The sequence below is a fragment of the Hyaena hyaena genome, unplaced genomic scaffold, assembly GCF_003009895.1.
Source record: "Hyaena hyaena isolate Hyena2069 unplaced genomic scaffold, ASM300989v1 scaffold_13, whole genome shotgun sequence".
Classification (NCBI taxonomy): domain Eukaryota; kingdom Metazoa; phylum Chordata; class Mammalia; order Carnivora; family Hyaenidae; genus Hyaena; species Hyaena hyaena.
This window is the reverse complement of record NW_024080645.1, coordinates 3,229,854-3,243,586: the sequence shown is the minus strand read 5'-3', so window position 1 is coordinate 3,243,586 and position 13,733 is coordinate 3,229,854. Positions and strand designations below refer to the sequence as shown.

Sequence of the window (13,733 nt, the reverse complement as noted above, 5' to 3'; positions counted from 1 at the left end):
GCCTCACCTGCACTATCACAGGGGTCTCTCGGGCAGCGGCCGGGCTCTGCCCTCTCTACCACACACACCAGCCCTCCAGCAGGGTCCTCCTGAAGCACAGCTCTGCCCAGACCCCTGCCCTGCTACAAGTCTATCCGCAGCCCCTCACTGTCCACTGGACAAAGTCTAAATGTCTGCCAAGGAATACAAGGTCTTGCCTGGGCCTGGCCCTTCCGACGCCCTGGTCTCTTTCCTCACCCCTGCCCCGGCTCATCTTGACCGCCCTCTACAGAAAGGCCCATCGTCCCTGTTACCTTCTGTGTGCCGGATACACAGACACACCCTCCCTTTTCTTTGGCCCGAAAACCTCTGAGTATCTCCACTCTGAAGCTTTCCTGACGGTTCCTCTCCCGGGGCACTTCCCGTTCTGAGTCAGTTACCTGGGCAGGTGTGCGACCCTATCAGACAGAAGCCCCTGCATCCTGAGTGTCTGGCACACCACTGAAGGCAATAAGTACTTGAATACAAAGTTACTAAATGAACTAAATCAATATTTTTTAACACCAAAGAGAAGAAAACATTAATAAATCTGTACTAAATTGGGGCGCCTGGGTGCTTCAGTTGGTTAAGTGTCAGACTCTTGATTTCAGCTCAAGTCATGATCTCACCTTTTGTGAGCCCCATACATCAAATCCCTGCTTGGGATTCTCTATCTCCCTCTCTCTTTTTGCCCCTCTCCTGCCCATGCTATGTTCTCTCTCTCTCTCTCAAAATAAATAAATAGGGGGTGCCTGGATGGCTCAGTCAAGCATCCCACTTCGGCTCAGGTCGTGATCTCACAGTTTGTGGGTGTGAGCCCTGCCAGCAGGCTGTGTGCTGACAGTCAGAGCCTGAAGCTGCTTCAGATTCTGTGTCTCCCTCTCTCTCTGCCCCTCCCCGACTCACGCTCTATCTCTCTCTCAAATAAAATAAAACATCAAACAATTTTTTTTAATTTGTACTAAATTAACTTTCAGATGTGAAAGTTAAAAAGTGAAAGAAACATCAGAAGATGTAGAAATCCTCAAATGTAATAAATCAGTAAAGGGGGCCTGGTTGAGGCTGATGTAAAAGTTACAGACCAATGAGTTTGGGACGGAGTTTTTGTCCCCATTTTGATCTTTTTCTTGAAAATGACTCCTTGTCTACATTTATTCGACAAAGGGAGATATTCAGTTTAAAATAGAGTTTTCTTGGTTTTACTAGGAGACTGATCACTTTTTCCATTTTCAGGTTTTGCTGGTTTCTAACAAACCGACAAAAACTAATCAACATGAAGACATCAGAGCTCTTTGAGCCTGGCATCTTACAATCCCACTTGTTAATGGAAATTGAGACCATCTGAAAGTACTACAATTAGGAAATTTATTATCATGCTGGTGCTTTAAATTTAATATGCCAAACACAGTAACTTTACTGGCGAATCAACTTTATATACTTTTAAAAACCAAACTAGGGGCACCTGGGTGGCTCAGTCCGTTAAGCACCTGATTTTAGCTCAGGTCATGATCTCATGGTTTGTGGGTTCGAGCCCCGCATCGGGCTCTGTGCTGACAGCTCGGAGCCTGGATCCTGCTTCAGATTCTGTGTCTCCCTCTCTCTCTGCCCCCCCCACTCACATTCTCTCTCTCTCTCTCTCTCTCTCTCTCTCAAAAAAAATAAATAAAATAAATAAAAGCCAAAAGAATCTCCCCAAACCTTCTCCTTTTAAAACTACTTTTTAATGTTTAATTCGTGTTGCCTACCACATAAAAATGCCTGTCTTGACACCAACATGACTGTGTGATTGGAGGGGAGCCTGAGCGCGCTCCAGCCGGGCACAGCACTGGCGCGGGGCAACACCCACCTGTAGCCCACCTTGCGGGCATAGTGCAAGCAATTCTCCTTCACGTGGGTCTGGAAGTAGGCCGAGCGGCAGAGGGCCCCTCACTCCGGGCAGCAGTAGGGAGACTTGTGCGCGTGGATCCGCTGGTGGGCACAGAAGCTGCACTGGTTGGGCAGCAGCATCTGGCACACCTGGCAAGTCTAGGAGAAAACACCGAGAAGGCAGCTCACGCAGGCGCCGCGCGCTCGCGGCTCTCCAACCATGGCAGCCTGGCTCTCCTGGACACAGGTCAGAACAGCCCTTCCCCGGCCGTGCTCTCCTCCCACCCTCCTAGGATGCTGGGGACCCGCAGGCCCCATGACAAGTGTCCATCCTGACGCCCAGGCAAGCTTTGCCTCTCACCTTATCCATCAGAGACAGAACGGACGCTACGTGCCCCAAGCTCACTCTGCTTCTGGGACTGCGAGCGTTTCTTCTCGGGCGGAGCACAAGACCAGCTCTCCCCTTCCAGAGGCCAAAAGCACTTGGTGCAGTCTCAGCCCCACTGCGCTCCAGGCCGCCGGGGCTCCCCTCACCAGCAGAGGCAGTCCCTGCGTGACACCTCTAGCCCAGCGGACCCCCGCCCCCAGCAGCCCCGCTAGGCTCTCCGCAGCCCCCTGGGCAGGCGGACTGAGTGGTGCTGCCAGTGAGCACTCCCTCAGCCCCGCGGGCCCCCTGGGGGCGTCCTGAGCCTCCGCTGACCACACACACCTGCAGCGAAGGGCAGAATGGCAATGGCTCCTTCGCCCCCAGGCCCAGGACAGAACCAGGGGGCGAAAAGCGCTGCAGCCGCCCCCTCTGGTGGGCACAGCCCAGGTGGAAGCAGCCGCGGGGGCCCTTCTGGGTCAAAAGGAAACCACCGCGCTCGCTCCAGGCTCCTCGCCGCGGGGGCCACTGACCTGGGCCCAGAGGAATTGTTCAGAGGGACAAGTCGTTGGGGAACAGGAAAGGCAAAATCCAGAATGTGCAGCCTCTACAGGACATACAACCCAGTTTTTTCAACAAATAGATTTCAAGGGAAAAACAGAGAGAGAAAGGAAAGTTATAGATTAAAAGAAATTTAAGAGAAATTTTCAAATTGCAACGTAGAGCACTTATTTGAATCCTGGTTCAAGCAAGCCAACTATAAAAAGAAATGAGACAATCAGAGATACTCGAACGCTAACTTGATGATAATATTGGGAAATCTGACATTTAATATTAAGGTTTGATAATAATAAGAAGAAATTATCATTGTGATTAATTTTGAGATGTGATGATATCAGACCTATGGTTTTGGGGGAAGAACCTCATATTTTATATACATACTGAATTCTTACAGACATGGTGATGCTGGGATTTGTTTAAAAATAATCCAGGGGGGCCGGGGGGGTTGAGAAAATATATAAAACGAGATGGACTAGGAGTTGATAATTGTTAATAGAGGGTTCGTTATGCCATCCTGTCCTCTTTTATATATGTTTGGGACACCCCATAATAAAAAGGCCTTTAAAATAATTTTTAAGTGTTACTTTAGGTGCAGCACAGTAAATATGTATACTGCTCCCTTCCATATGAGAGGGGGGAAGAACACACAGACAGACAGACAGACACACACACACACAGAGGCATATCTATACATATTTGCAAAACAGAGCCATGGAGAGAGAAAGTGAACAAAAATGATACATACGGGGCAGGAAGGAACAGAGTGAAAGCGACACAGACAGAAACAAAACTTCAGGGTGGACTTTGCCATAGTTTTAAGGTTGGAATCACATAAATGTTTTACATAGTTTTCAAATAATATAATATTAAACTAAGTAAACCAAAGTATTTTCTAAAAATTGAAAAACAGGGGCGCCTGGGTGGCTTGGTCGGTTAAGCATCCAACTTTCACTTAGGTCATGATCTCGCGGTTCGTGGGTTCGAGCCCCGCGTCGGGCTCTGTGCTGACTGCCAGGTCAGAGCCCGGAGCCTGTTTTGGTCTGTGACTCCCTCTCTCTCTGACCCTCCCCTGCTCACGCTGTCTCTCTCTCTCCTAGAAATAAATAAATAAATAAGTAAGTAAATAAATAAATAAATAAGAAGGAAAAAAAACATTTAAAAATTGAAAAACAGAAACTCAATAACCTAACAATGTATCAAGTTAGTGACATAACCTTATAGAAAAAATAATTGTTCCCAACGACCTTTAAAACACAACACTGGGGCGCCTGGAGGGCTCAGTCCGTTAAGCATCCCACTTTGGCTCAGGTCATGATCTTGGGGTTTGCGGTTCGGATCCCATGTCGGACTCTGTGCTGACACCTGGGAGCCTGGAGCCTGCTTCGGATTCTGTGTCTCCCTCTCTCTCTGCCCCTCCCTCTTCTCTCTCTCTAGCTCTTAAAAACAAATAAATGTTTGGGGCGCCTGGGTGGCTTAGTTGGTTAAGCGCCTGACTTTTGCTTAGGTCATGATCTCGCGGTTCATGGGTTTGGGCCCCACGTCGGGCTCTGTGCTGACTACCAGCTCAGAGCCTAGAGCCTATTTCAGTCTGTGACTCCCTCTCTCTCTGACCCTCCCCTGCTCACGCTGTCTCTCTCTCTCTCTCTCTCCTAGAAATAAAAAAAAAACCAACACAAATAAATGTTTAAAAAATTTTTTGAAACACAGCATTTTGACTTCTACATCTTAATGTGATTATAAGAGCAAAAAGAACTGCAAATACACCGTCAATTTTATTCAGTTGTTCCAATGTTAGAAACAATATTGGTACTGGGGGCGCCTGGGTGGCTCAGTTGGTTGGGCGGCCGACTTCGGCTCAGGTCATAATCTCCCAGTTTGTGGGTTCGAGCCCCGTGTCAGGCTCTGTGCTGACAGCTAGCTCAGAGCCTGGAGTCTGTTTCAGATTCTGTATCTCCCTTTCTCTCTCTGACCCTCCCCAGCTCACACTGTCTCTCTCTCTCTCTCTCTCTCAGAAATAATTTTTTTTAAAAAAAGAAACAACATTGGTATTGATATTTTGAAATGTGTATGTATGGCAGGAAAATCTTAGGAACCAAGGTTTTCAGTATAAAATCAGTTACATAAAAACTCTATGATTTGGGGCACCTGGCCAGCTCAGTTGGTAGAGCAAGCGACTCAATCTTGGGGTCGTGACTTCCAGTCCCACATTGAGTGTAGAGACTAGTTAAGCAAATAAAACTTTAAAAACACATACTAACATACATACAATAAAAAATGCATACTTCTGAGCTCTGGCCACGGCAAGAGCCCAGTAGCAGACATGCCCAGTGAGCACCTCTGGTGCCCAGAATGGGACTTGTAAGCACCATCTGTCACTGCTAGAACCTGGCTCCTCAGAAGGACGGCCAGTCCCCAGTTTAGCACAAAAAACGTGCCCAGGACATCTTCTGAGGGCTGAGAGTAAGGAAGCTTCTCGGGCTTCATGAGTTCACATCCAGAGGATGCAGAAACCAGCCAGACAGGGCCCCACAACCAAAGACATGGAAAAGCGACCGACTCCAACAGACCACGCGTGTGAAAACCAGTGCTTCCATTACAACACCAGAGGAGGCCGCCTCACGCCCAGGAGGCTGCCTTCCACCAAAGGCAGACAGACAGACACGCAAACCAAACAGAAAAAGGTGCTGGTGAGGATATGGAGAAATTTGAACCCTCATGCTCTGTCGGCAGGAATGTGAAATGGTCCAGCTGCTGTGGAAAACAGCATGAGGGTGGGGGAGCGCCTTAAAAATTTAAGAAGAGAGTTTCTCCCTGGGCTAGCCGTCTCACGTCTGTGTACATACCGAGAGGAACTGAAAACGTGATCTCCGAGCCCAAAGATGTTTGCACACCCTGCTCAGGGCAGCACTACTCATAAAAGCCAAGCGGCCAGCAGGGGATGGATGGAGACACAGAGGTGGTATAAACACACAGTGGAGTGTTATTCAGCCTTAAAAAGGAAGGAAATGCGGTCACATGCCACAATACAGATGAGCCTTGAGGACACCATGGTAAGTGCAGTAAGCCAGCTGGGTAACTAAAAAAACAAGTACTATGTGATTCCACTTGTATGAGGTACACAGAGTGAGTAGTCAAATTCATAGAAACAGAAAGTAGAAGGGGGGTGGCGAGGGGCCGGGGGGTGGAAATGTGGAGTTGTCTCATAGGTATAGAGTTTCAGTTTTGCAAGATGAAAGAGTTCTGGAAATTGATTGCACAACAGTATGAATGTTCTTTATGCTCCTGAATTGTACATTTAAAAAATGGTGAAGATAGTAAACTTTAGGCTATGGGTATTTTACCACAATTTTTTAAAATAACAGAAAATCTTGGGGCACCTGGGTGGCTCAGTTGGTTAAGCATCTGGCTTCAGCTCAGGTCATGGTCTCACGGTTCATGAGTTCAAGCCCCACATCGGGCTCTGTGCTGACAGCTCAGAGCCTGGAGCCTGCTTCAGATTCTGTATCTCTGTCTGTCTGTGTGTGTGTGTGTCTCTCTCTGTCTCTCCCCCGATCACACTGTCTCTCTCTCTTTCAAAAATAAACATTAAAAATTAAAAAAAAAACCCAAAATCTTAACACACTATTTGAGATTGTTAGGGCATCAACTCACTATTGTGAAAACTATCAACTAAGGGAAACAAATTAAATATATATCCCATTTTCCAACATAAACTATATTTCAAGGTAACCAAATATACCTCATCAAAGCGGAAAAGATATTTTATATAGAACTGCAACTAACAACTGAGAAAGAAATAATAAAATTACAAAACACCCTTCTGCAACTCCTAATAAAATTAGTGACTCAAGGAGCAATTATTAACAGCTACTAAAAGAATTATAGGAAAGATAGGGAACTTTTCAATGAAAGGATCAGAACATCACCAGCTGTACTCACTGGTCATACTGAGCATCATTAAAACGTAGACAGACAAGGAGTCTATGCCTCCCTGAAATCAAGAAATACGAAGGGCACACAGGTCCCTCTCCTCAAAACTGGCAATTTCTAGTCTATCCCATAAAATATGGGGTATTGAAGAACAAAGTAATTGTAGGAGGAAGCATCAGTCAAAGCCAGAATCATCCTGGAAAATTCTCAGGGCACATGGACCAGTTTCTTCAATGAATCAGTGACGTGAAAACTTAGCGGGGGAGGAGGCCTGGTTGGGGGGAGGGGGAAATGGTGCTGTTCTAGAATGAGAGAAGACATAAATGAATGTTGACACGTGGTCCATCTTTGGATCCCAATTCAAAACAAGCCCAACTGTAAAAAGGTAGTTTCCTATGCAAAAGGAAAATGTGAATATGGACTTAGATGTGACAGTGACATTATACTAACTAAAAGCTGAAGACCAAGAAGAAATAGTCTCTCTGTGCTGCCTTCCTGCCGACAAGGCCGCATGGAGCGCACATGGAGCCCCCTTGCAGGGGGAGGCACAGCTGGGGAGAAGGCCTGAGCACGTCCCCCTGCAGCCCCTACACTAGAGTGAAGCCAAGCCCCACCCCGCCCGCCTCCCCCCTCCCCCATATGGCCTGAAGCCTGGGTACTGTTTCAGAGACTCAAGCGCACCAGTGAACAAGGCCGGGTTTTGGCCCCAGACCTCAAACCTCACCCTCTCCCTGAGACCCGGAGACCACACGTAGCGGCAGGAACTTCGTGAGGAATCTGAGCTGGGCTGAGAGAAGCCTGACAGCCTTCCTGGGAACCCTGTCCCTTCTTGTCCAGGGAACCTCTTGTCCAGCTCCCACCAGAGGACACACAGAAGAGGCAGGATGGGAAGAGTGTCAGCCGGGGATCCTACCCCCTGACGGCTTCCTGCTCGGATTTTAGAAGGCAGGCGAGGAACAGTGTGGAAAGACGCCAAGCATCAGAGCTCTGCTGACAGCGGTTCTGATCACATGACCTAGAAGAGGCGGTCCTGGCCCAAGCCAGCCATGTGGGGACAGCCAGAAGACGGAAGCCCCGAGCAAAGGGCCAGGGGCGCCACGCTCCAGGGGACTCATCAGAATCAAAATGCAAACTGGGGAGGAAAGGCACGGATGAGAGGCACCTTGCTGGCCCTGCCCCGGGGGCTGCAGAAGGTCCGCAGGCCACCAAACTCCCCCTACCCGGCTCCACACCGCGCTCCTCCTCCGGGGACTGGGCGCACTTTGCGCTTTCCCCGCACCTTTGTGCCCCGTACCGGGAACACCCCAGCCCCACCCTCCTCCAAATTCTTCTTGCAGGTCCAATTGCAATGTCCCTGTCAGTCCCCGGGGCACCCTGCCTCTGCCTGGCGCCACCGGGTCAGTCCCTCTGAGGAACTCCGTGCAACCACGTCTACAAGCCTGTTAGCCCCAACCTGTCTGCCTCACATGGTGGCAGGGGTGAGGCTGCCCTCGCTGAGCCATGGGAGCCCCTGGGGGGGGGGTGTGACGCCCTCCCCCCCACCCAGCACCCCTGTGCTCAATGAGGCGCCCAGTGCACTCCAGGGACACCTGTGCCGAGCGAGCTCAGTGGCCAAACAGGTGCACGGCCCCTGTGACCGAAAGTGAAGAGAGCTTGCCCTCCTCCGCAGCCGGGCTTGGGGAGGTCCCGTGAGGGGCTGGGCCGGGCCACGGGACAGTCACCTGCGGGAGGCAGGAGAGCGCTTTCCGGCGGCAGGTCTGGAGGCTTACTTTCACAGGGCCTTGCGAACACAGCCTCTGACACGGGACATGCACGTCCGCGCGGCCGCTTTCCGGGAGTGTGGGGACACCGATGGGAGAGGCCCCCGAAGCTTCTGCCACGGCCCTCGTGCCAGGCCCCTCTGCCTCCTCAGCCCGGCCCTGGGGAACAGCTCAGGGACGACGTGGTTCCGAGAGCCCAGGCCGCGGTGCAGGGCTCTCACTCCCGGGCTCACGCCACCACTGCGCAGACCCCTCCCAGAGGCCTGCGGCCACCAGCAGAGACCCGCCCAGCGGAGGGGGCGGCACAGCAGGCAAACCTTCAGAGTCTCCCCTCAGTGGGGGTGCGGACCCTTCCCCCAGGAAACACCCAGCACTATGCATTCAGGGGGGTCACTAACCATCAGGCCAGACGTCCTCTTCTAAGACTCCTAAGGTGCCGCCAGGGCCCCCGCATCACTGAGCTCTCCTCCATGCCCAATCATGGAGCTCGGGAAAACCAGGGGCCGACGGCCAGCGCAGGAAGGGTCTGCTTACCAGCCCCTCGGTCTCCTCCGTCGTTCTCTGGAAATGTGCAGCCATGGCCATGTAGTCGCGTATCTGCCTGTGACACTCGAGACACTTGATCCCGTGCCGGATGAGCCTCACGGGGTCCGGGTAGAGCGGCAGAGCCGGAAGGGCTGGGCTGGCAGCGCCCGGGGCCTGGCTGGGTTTGGGGGAGGCGGGGGCGGCCGGGGCGGCCGGGGCCGGGGCGTTCACGGGGGCGGACGAGAACATCTGGTCCACAGAGATGGGCTTCACGAGCAGCTGCGAGCACTGCATGACGAGCCCCTTGCTCTTGTGGTCGCGGGCGTGCCGGAGCAGGCTGCACTTGTTGAAGAAGACCAGCGTCTGGGAGCACAGCGTGCACAGCACCTCGATGTGGACGCTCCGCCGGCCGTAGTGCTGGCTCAGGCTCTTCTCCAGGGCGAACGCGTCCCCGCACTCCAGGCAGCAGTAGCCGCTGGCCGGCACGTGGATCCTGCTGTCCGCGGGCGGGCTGAGGTTCGGTGCGTAGAGGGGCACGGGGTTGGAGCCGTGGAGGACCTTGTTGAAGACCTCCACGGCCAGCGGGGCGGCCTTCTTCACCTGGTGGACCAGCGGCACCGACATCTGGGTGAGCTGCGGCTGGCTCCGCCTCTGCGCCGAGGACTTGGCCGTGACTGACGCGGCGACGCTGTGGGGCACCAGGTTCAGGTTGGCCAGGTGCACGGCCTTGGGCAGGAGGCTGGCGGGGGCGGGTGTGGACGGTGTCGCGCTCTGCTGCTGCTTCTTGCCGGGGGCAGCACCCTTCTGGGCCCGAGACCCGGAGCTGCCACAGGGAGACGAAGATCCACTAGCCTTTGGCACACTCTCGTCCCCTTTCTTGTCACCCTGGGGGCTCCCGGCGTTTGCGCCTGGCTCAGGAGAGCGCTCCACCGCAGGCAGGGCCGTGACCTCATCCTCTGGCACCTCGCTCGGGGCCTCGGCAGCGGCACTCCCCAGAGGGGACCCAACGGGGGACTTACTGGGATCGTCAGGGTCTGGCAGGATCCTCGTGACGGTCCGTTTGATCTCCCCTGATGATGTCTTAATGGTTTTGATCCTAACTTTGGGAATTGCTGGGGGGGAGCTGGCGGCCACCGAAGGGGAGCCTTTGCTGCTGCTGTCACTGCAGATGCTCCGAGGGCTGTCCGAGGGCTTGATGCTCTTTCTAGTGGCCTCCAGGGGGCTGCGGGGACTCTTTGGTGACTTGGGCATTTTGGGGCTGCCTTTGGAGCCCTCTTTAGTAGGCCCTGAGGGGTCCTTCGTGTGGCCAGGCGGATCCTCCTTGGCAACACTGGCCACTCTTTTGGCCTGTAGGGCCACCAAGGCTGCAACACAAGAAGACAGCTTAGAATGTGCTGGCTTCAGGCGCTGCCTGGGGGGGACCGATGAGCAGGTGCCGAGCTCCAGGGCGAGCCCCTTAGGCTCTCCAATACTGTTGCTGGGGTGGCTGTTGAATTCCAAAGCTTCCCCAAAGAACCGACTGGCATCCAGCTCTTTGTGTGGCTCCCCCGGCTTCTGCCCGCCTCGCTCGTGTTCCTGCTGACTCCCCAAGGGCAGAGGCTCTGGCTTGGGCTCTTTCTTACAAAAGTGATCAAACATATGCAGCTCTGGGACTGGAAACTTCGCCAGAGCCTCCAGGACTGGGCCCCCCACAGGCCCACACCCAGGAGGGGGTGGGAAATAACCGTCAGAGTGCTTGGGCTTCATTCCAAACCCATTATCTTTGATGGCATCCTCAGGTTCTGGGCTGGAGATTGGACTGAACTGGTTAAAGGTTGGTAACGGCTCTGACTTGGAAGGTTCTAGCTTGCCGGGGAAACTCCTGGCACTGTCTCCATTCATGAAAGTGGAGTCAAACTTCCCACAGTTGTGGCCCAGGCTGTGGGGGTCTGGAGGCAGGTCCGAGCCCCGGAACCCATTGTGGAGGAGGCTGGGAGTGATGTGGTCCTTCTCCGCTTCCAACGACTCCTGGCGGCTGGTGTTTTTGACAATGACACTCACGGCCGGCACATCTGAGGCTGATCCTGAGTGAGACAAGGACACGCTCTCATCCATACACATGCCTGCAGGCTTGAGGGGGCTCTCATTCTCCTCGGTGGGGGTCTGGATAGCCTCCTTGGCATCAAGGCTGGTGGGGTCTGGGATGTCAAAGGCGGCCAGAAGGTCATCAAAATCTGGAGTTTTCATATCCCCCATGGCTGGATGCTGGCAGCAGCTACAAGGGAAGCAGAACAGAGTCAGTGATCCCCTGGGTCCCCCTGACTCTGTCCAGCATCATCTCCATCACACGCCCATCATGACACGCACACAGCCGGGGTGCACATACATGAACCCCACACCTCATTTTTACCCCAACAGGTTTCCAAAATGCTGGGTGCACTGGGGCCCGGGTGGAAAGAGAAGTTTCCACTTGCAGTGTCGAGCCCGCCTGGCTGACCTTAACATCAACATCTGGAGATTCCCAGCTGGTTGCACAGCCAAAAGGAGAAAGCACTCATATCGCACCCCCTCAATTTCTCAGGGTTACCACTACTCCCTTAACACGTGCACTAGTAAAAACCCAATCACCGAGACCTTTTAAAAAAAAAAAAGAAAGAAAGAAAAGCAGGGCTCAGCACCGCCTTTCTTTAGAAATCTTCTGATTCATAGATGAGACTTGGCTATAACTTTCTGCTAATTTGCCCCTTAGTATTTAATCATTAATTTTGTATAGCTTTGGTTTTTTTGTTGCATGAATTCAGTCAAATCCAAGATAATTTGCTACTGCCAGGATTTATGCTGACCATAAATAAACTCCAGCAAACTGTATCATCTCCTAGGCCCTTTTCTCTCTAGTTAGTGTCTGCTTGATGCTTGAATTTTCACCCAAAACTGTTATTGGCTGGTGAATGGACCACTAAACGTGAGGGGCAAGGTGACTCTCAAAACCCTAACCACACGGTTATCAAATGGGCCAGGGAACAGTCTCGGGGAAGCCCAAATTTTGTTTTAACTTAATACACAAAGACGAGAAGATCCACCTGTTTCCTTCATGCTCTGGAGGAGGAGAACTACGGCACTTCTGTGACAGGAAACCCGGGGCGCTAGGAAAGAGGCCCTCTGTCGGGAAATTACTGCGACACTCACTCGTAGATGAAACGGAAGCTAGCTGCCTCCAGCCTGCTGGAGAGAGGAAGAAAAACCCCACCATCTCCCTCGTTCAGCCCACAAATCCTGCGTCTGCTTCGGCATCGCAGAGCCTCACTTGCCTTCATATTTCTTGCATGTTTGCCCTGAAAACCTGTCTGAAGAATGACATGACTCTGAGAGAGCAGGAGAGTGCTGCACAGAACCAGGTACGTGACAGACCCTCGGGTCCAGGAACCCCAATGCCAATGTTCTTATCCTAAGAACAAAAATTCCCAAAAGCTGTATACAGAAATATGCAGCATTATTAAAACAACACAAAAGAGAGAGACAAGCACGTACAAAAGAATCTAAATGTCCAAGAACAGAGAATGATGAAATGATTGGCAGACTAGTATGGCAGCCATTAAAAATCCCAATTATGAAATTCACATAGCAACATGGAAAACTGATAGTGTTGGAGCGCCGGGCTGGCTCAGTCAGTGGAGCATGGAACTCTTGATCTCAGGGTTGCCAGTTCAAGCCCCACGGTGGGCGTAGATTACTTAAAAATTTAAAAATCTTTTTAAAAAATTACTTGGGGCACCTGAGTGGCTCAGTCAGTTAGGAGTCCAGCTCTTGATTTCAGCTCAGGTCGTGATCTCATGATTCATGAGTTCAAGCCCCACACGGAGTTCTGCACTAACAGCGAGGAGCCTGCTTGGGATTCTCTATTCTCCCCCCCTGTCTGCCCCTTCCCGCTCACTCACTCTCAAAATAAGTAAACTTAAAAAAGTTACTTATAGGGTTAAGTTAAAAACTAATACAAAAATGCTGTTAGACTGTAACAATGTAAAACTAAGTACGCAGTTGAGCCAACATTAAAAGAAAGAGAAAAATAATGTGTAGAGTGGTGGGATTCCTGGTGGGTTATTTTTTCAAAACTCTTTTTGTGCTGATAGGCTGCTTTTATAATTTTAAAAGTGGGAAATAAAAGCTGGGGGGGGTTGACTGAGAATCACGAGGGAGCAGGTGCATGGCAGACGTGTGTCTGTTACCACCCCCTGGGGTCAACAGCTTTGCAGCTTTGGTTTCTTGCCCTCCCCAACCCCCAACAAAACACATCTGCCCACTTAAGAGTTCTCACAGAAAATGAAAAATACCTTCCACTCTGGGAATATATCTAATTACAGTAGATAATAATAAAGTGAAATACCAATTATCTCCACTAAATATGGGTTGGCAGAATATCTCTTTGAAATGAGATGTAAAGGTCCTGGACACAAACGACTGTGTCCTGGAAACGGGAGCCCACAAGCAAGGGGAACGGACTGGACATCAGTTCAGAAACTGGCACCCCAATGCCAAGGCACCAAGTAAGCAGGATGGTCCTAACTGTAAGGAAACCCTGCTGTGATGCCTGTGTTCAGTTTATTTCCTTCCCTCACCGCCACCCCCCCCCCCCATTTTTTACAGTCTGGGGAAAAAAAAAGATTGAAGGAGAAGGGCAGAATAGACTGGTCTTTTTACAGAGCTGAGACGAGCACGTGAGGGAGGAGAGGCTG

The 13,733-nt window shown here is 51.6% G+C and overlaps 1 protein-coding gene across 1 annotated transcript in view; it reads right to left on the bottom strand.

Annotated features, from left to right (window-relative positions):
• Positions 1-13,733, bottom strand: part of ZNF592 (zinc finger protein 592) — a 49,443-nt gene that overhangs the window by 11,533 nt on the left and 24,177 nt on the right. Inside the window, 2 exon segments of the mRNA XM_039217132.1 lie at positions 1,865-2,043; positions 9,034-11,278. Coding sequence (XP_039073063.1) covers positions 1,865-2,043; positions 9,034-11,278 — 2,424 coding nt within the window.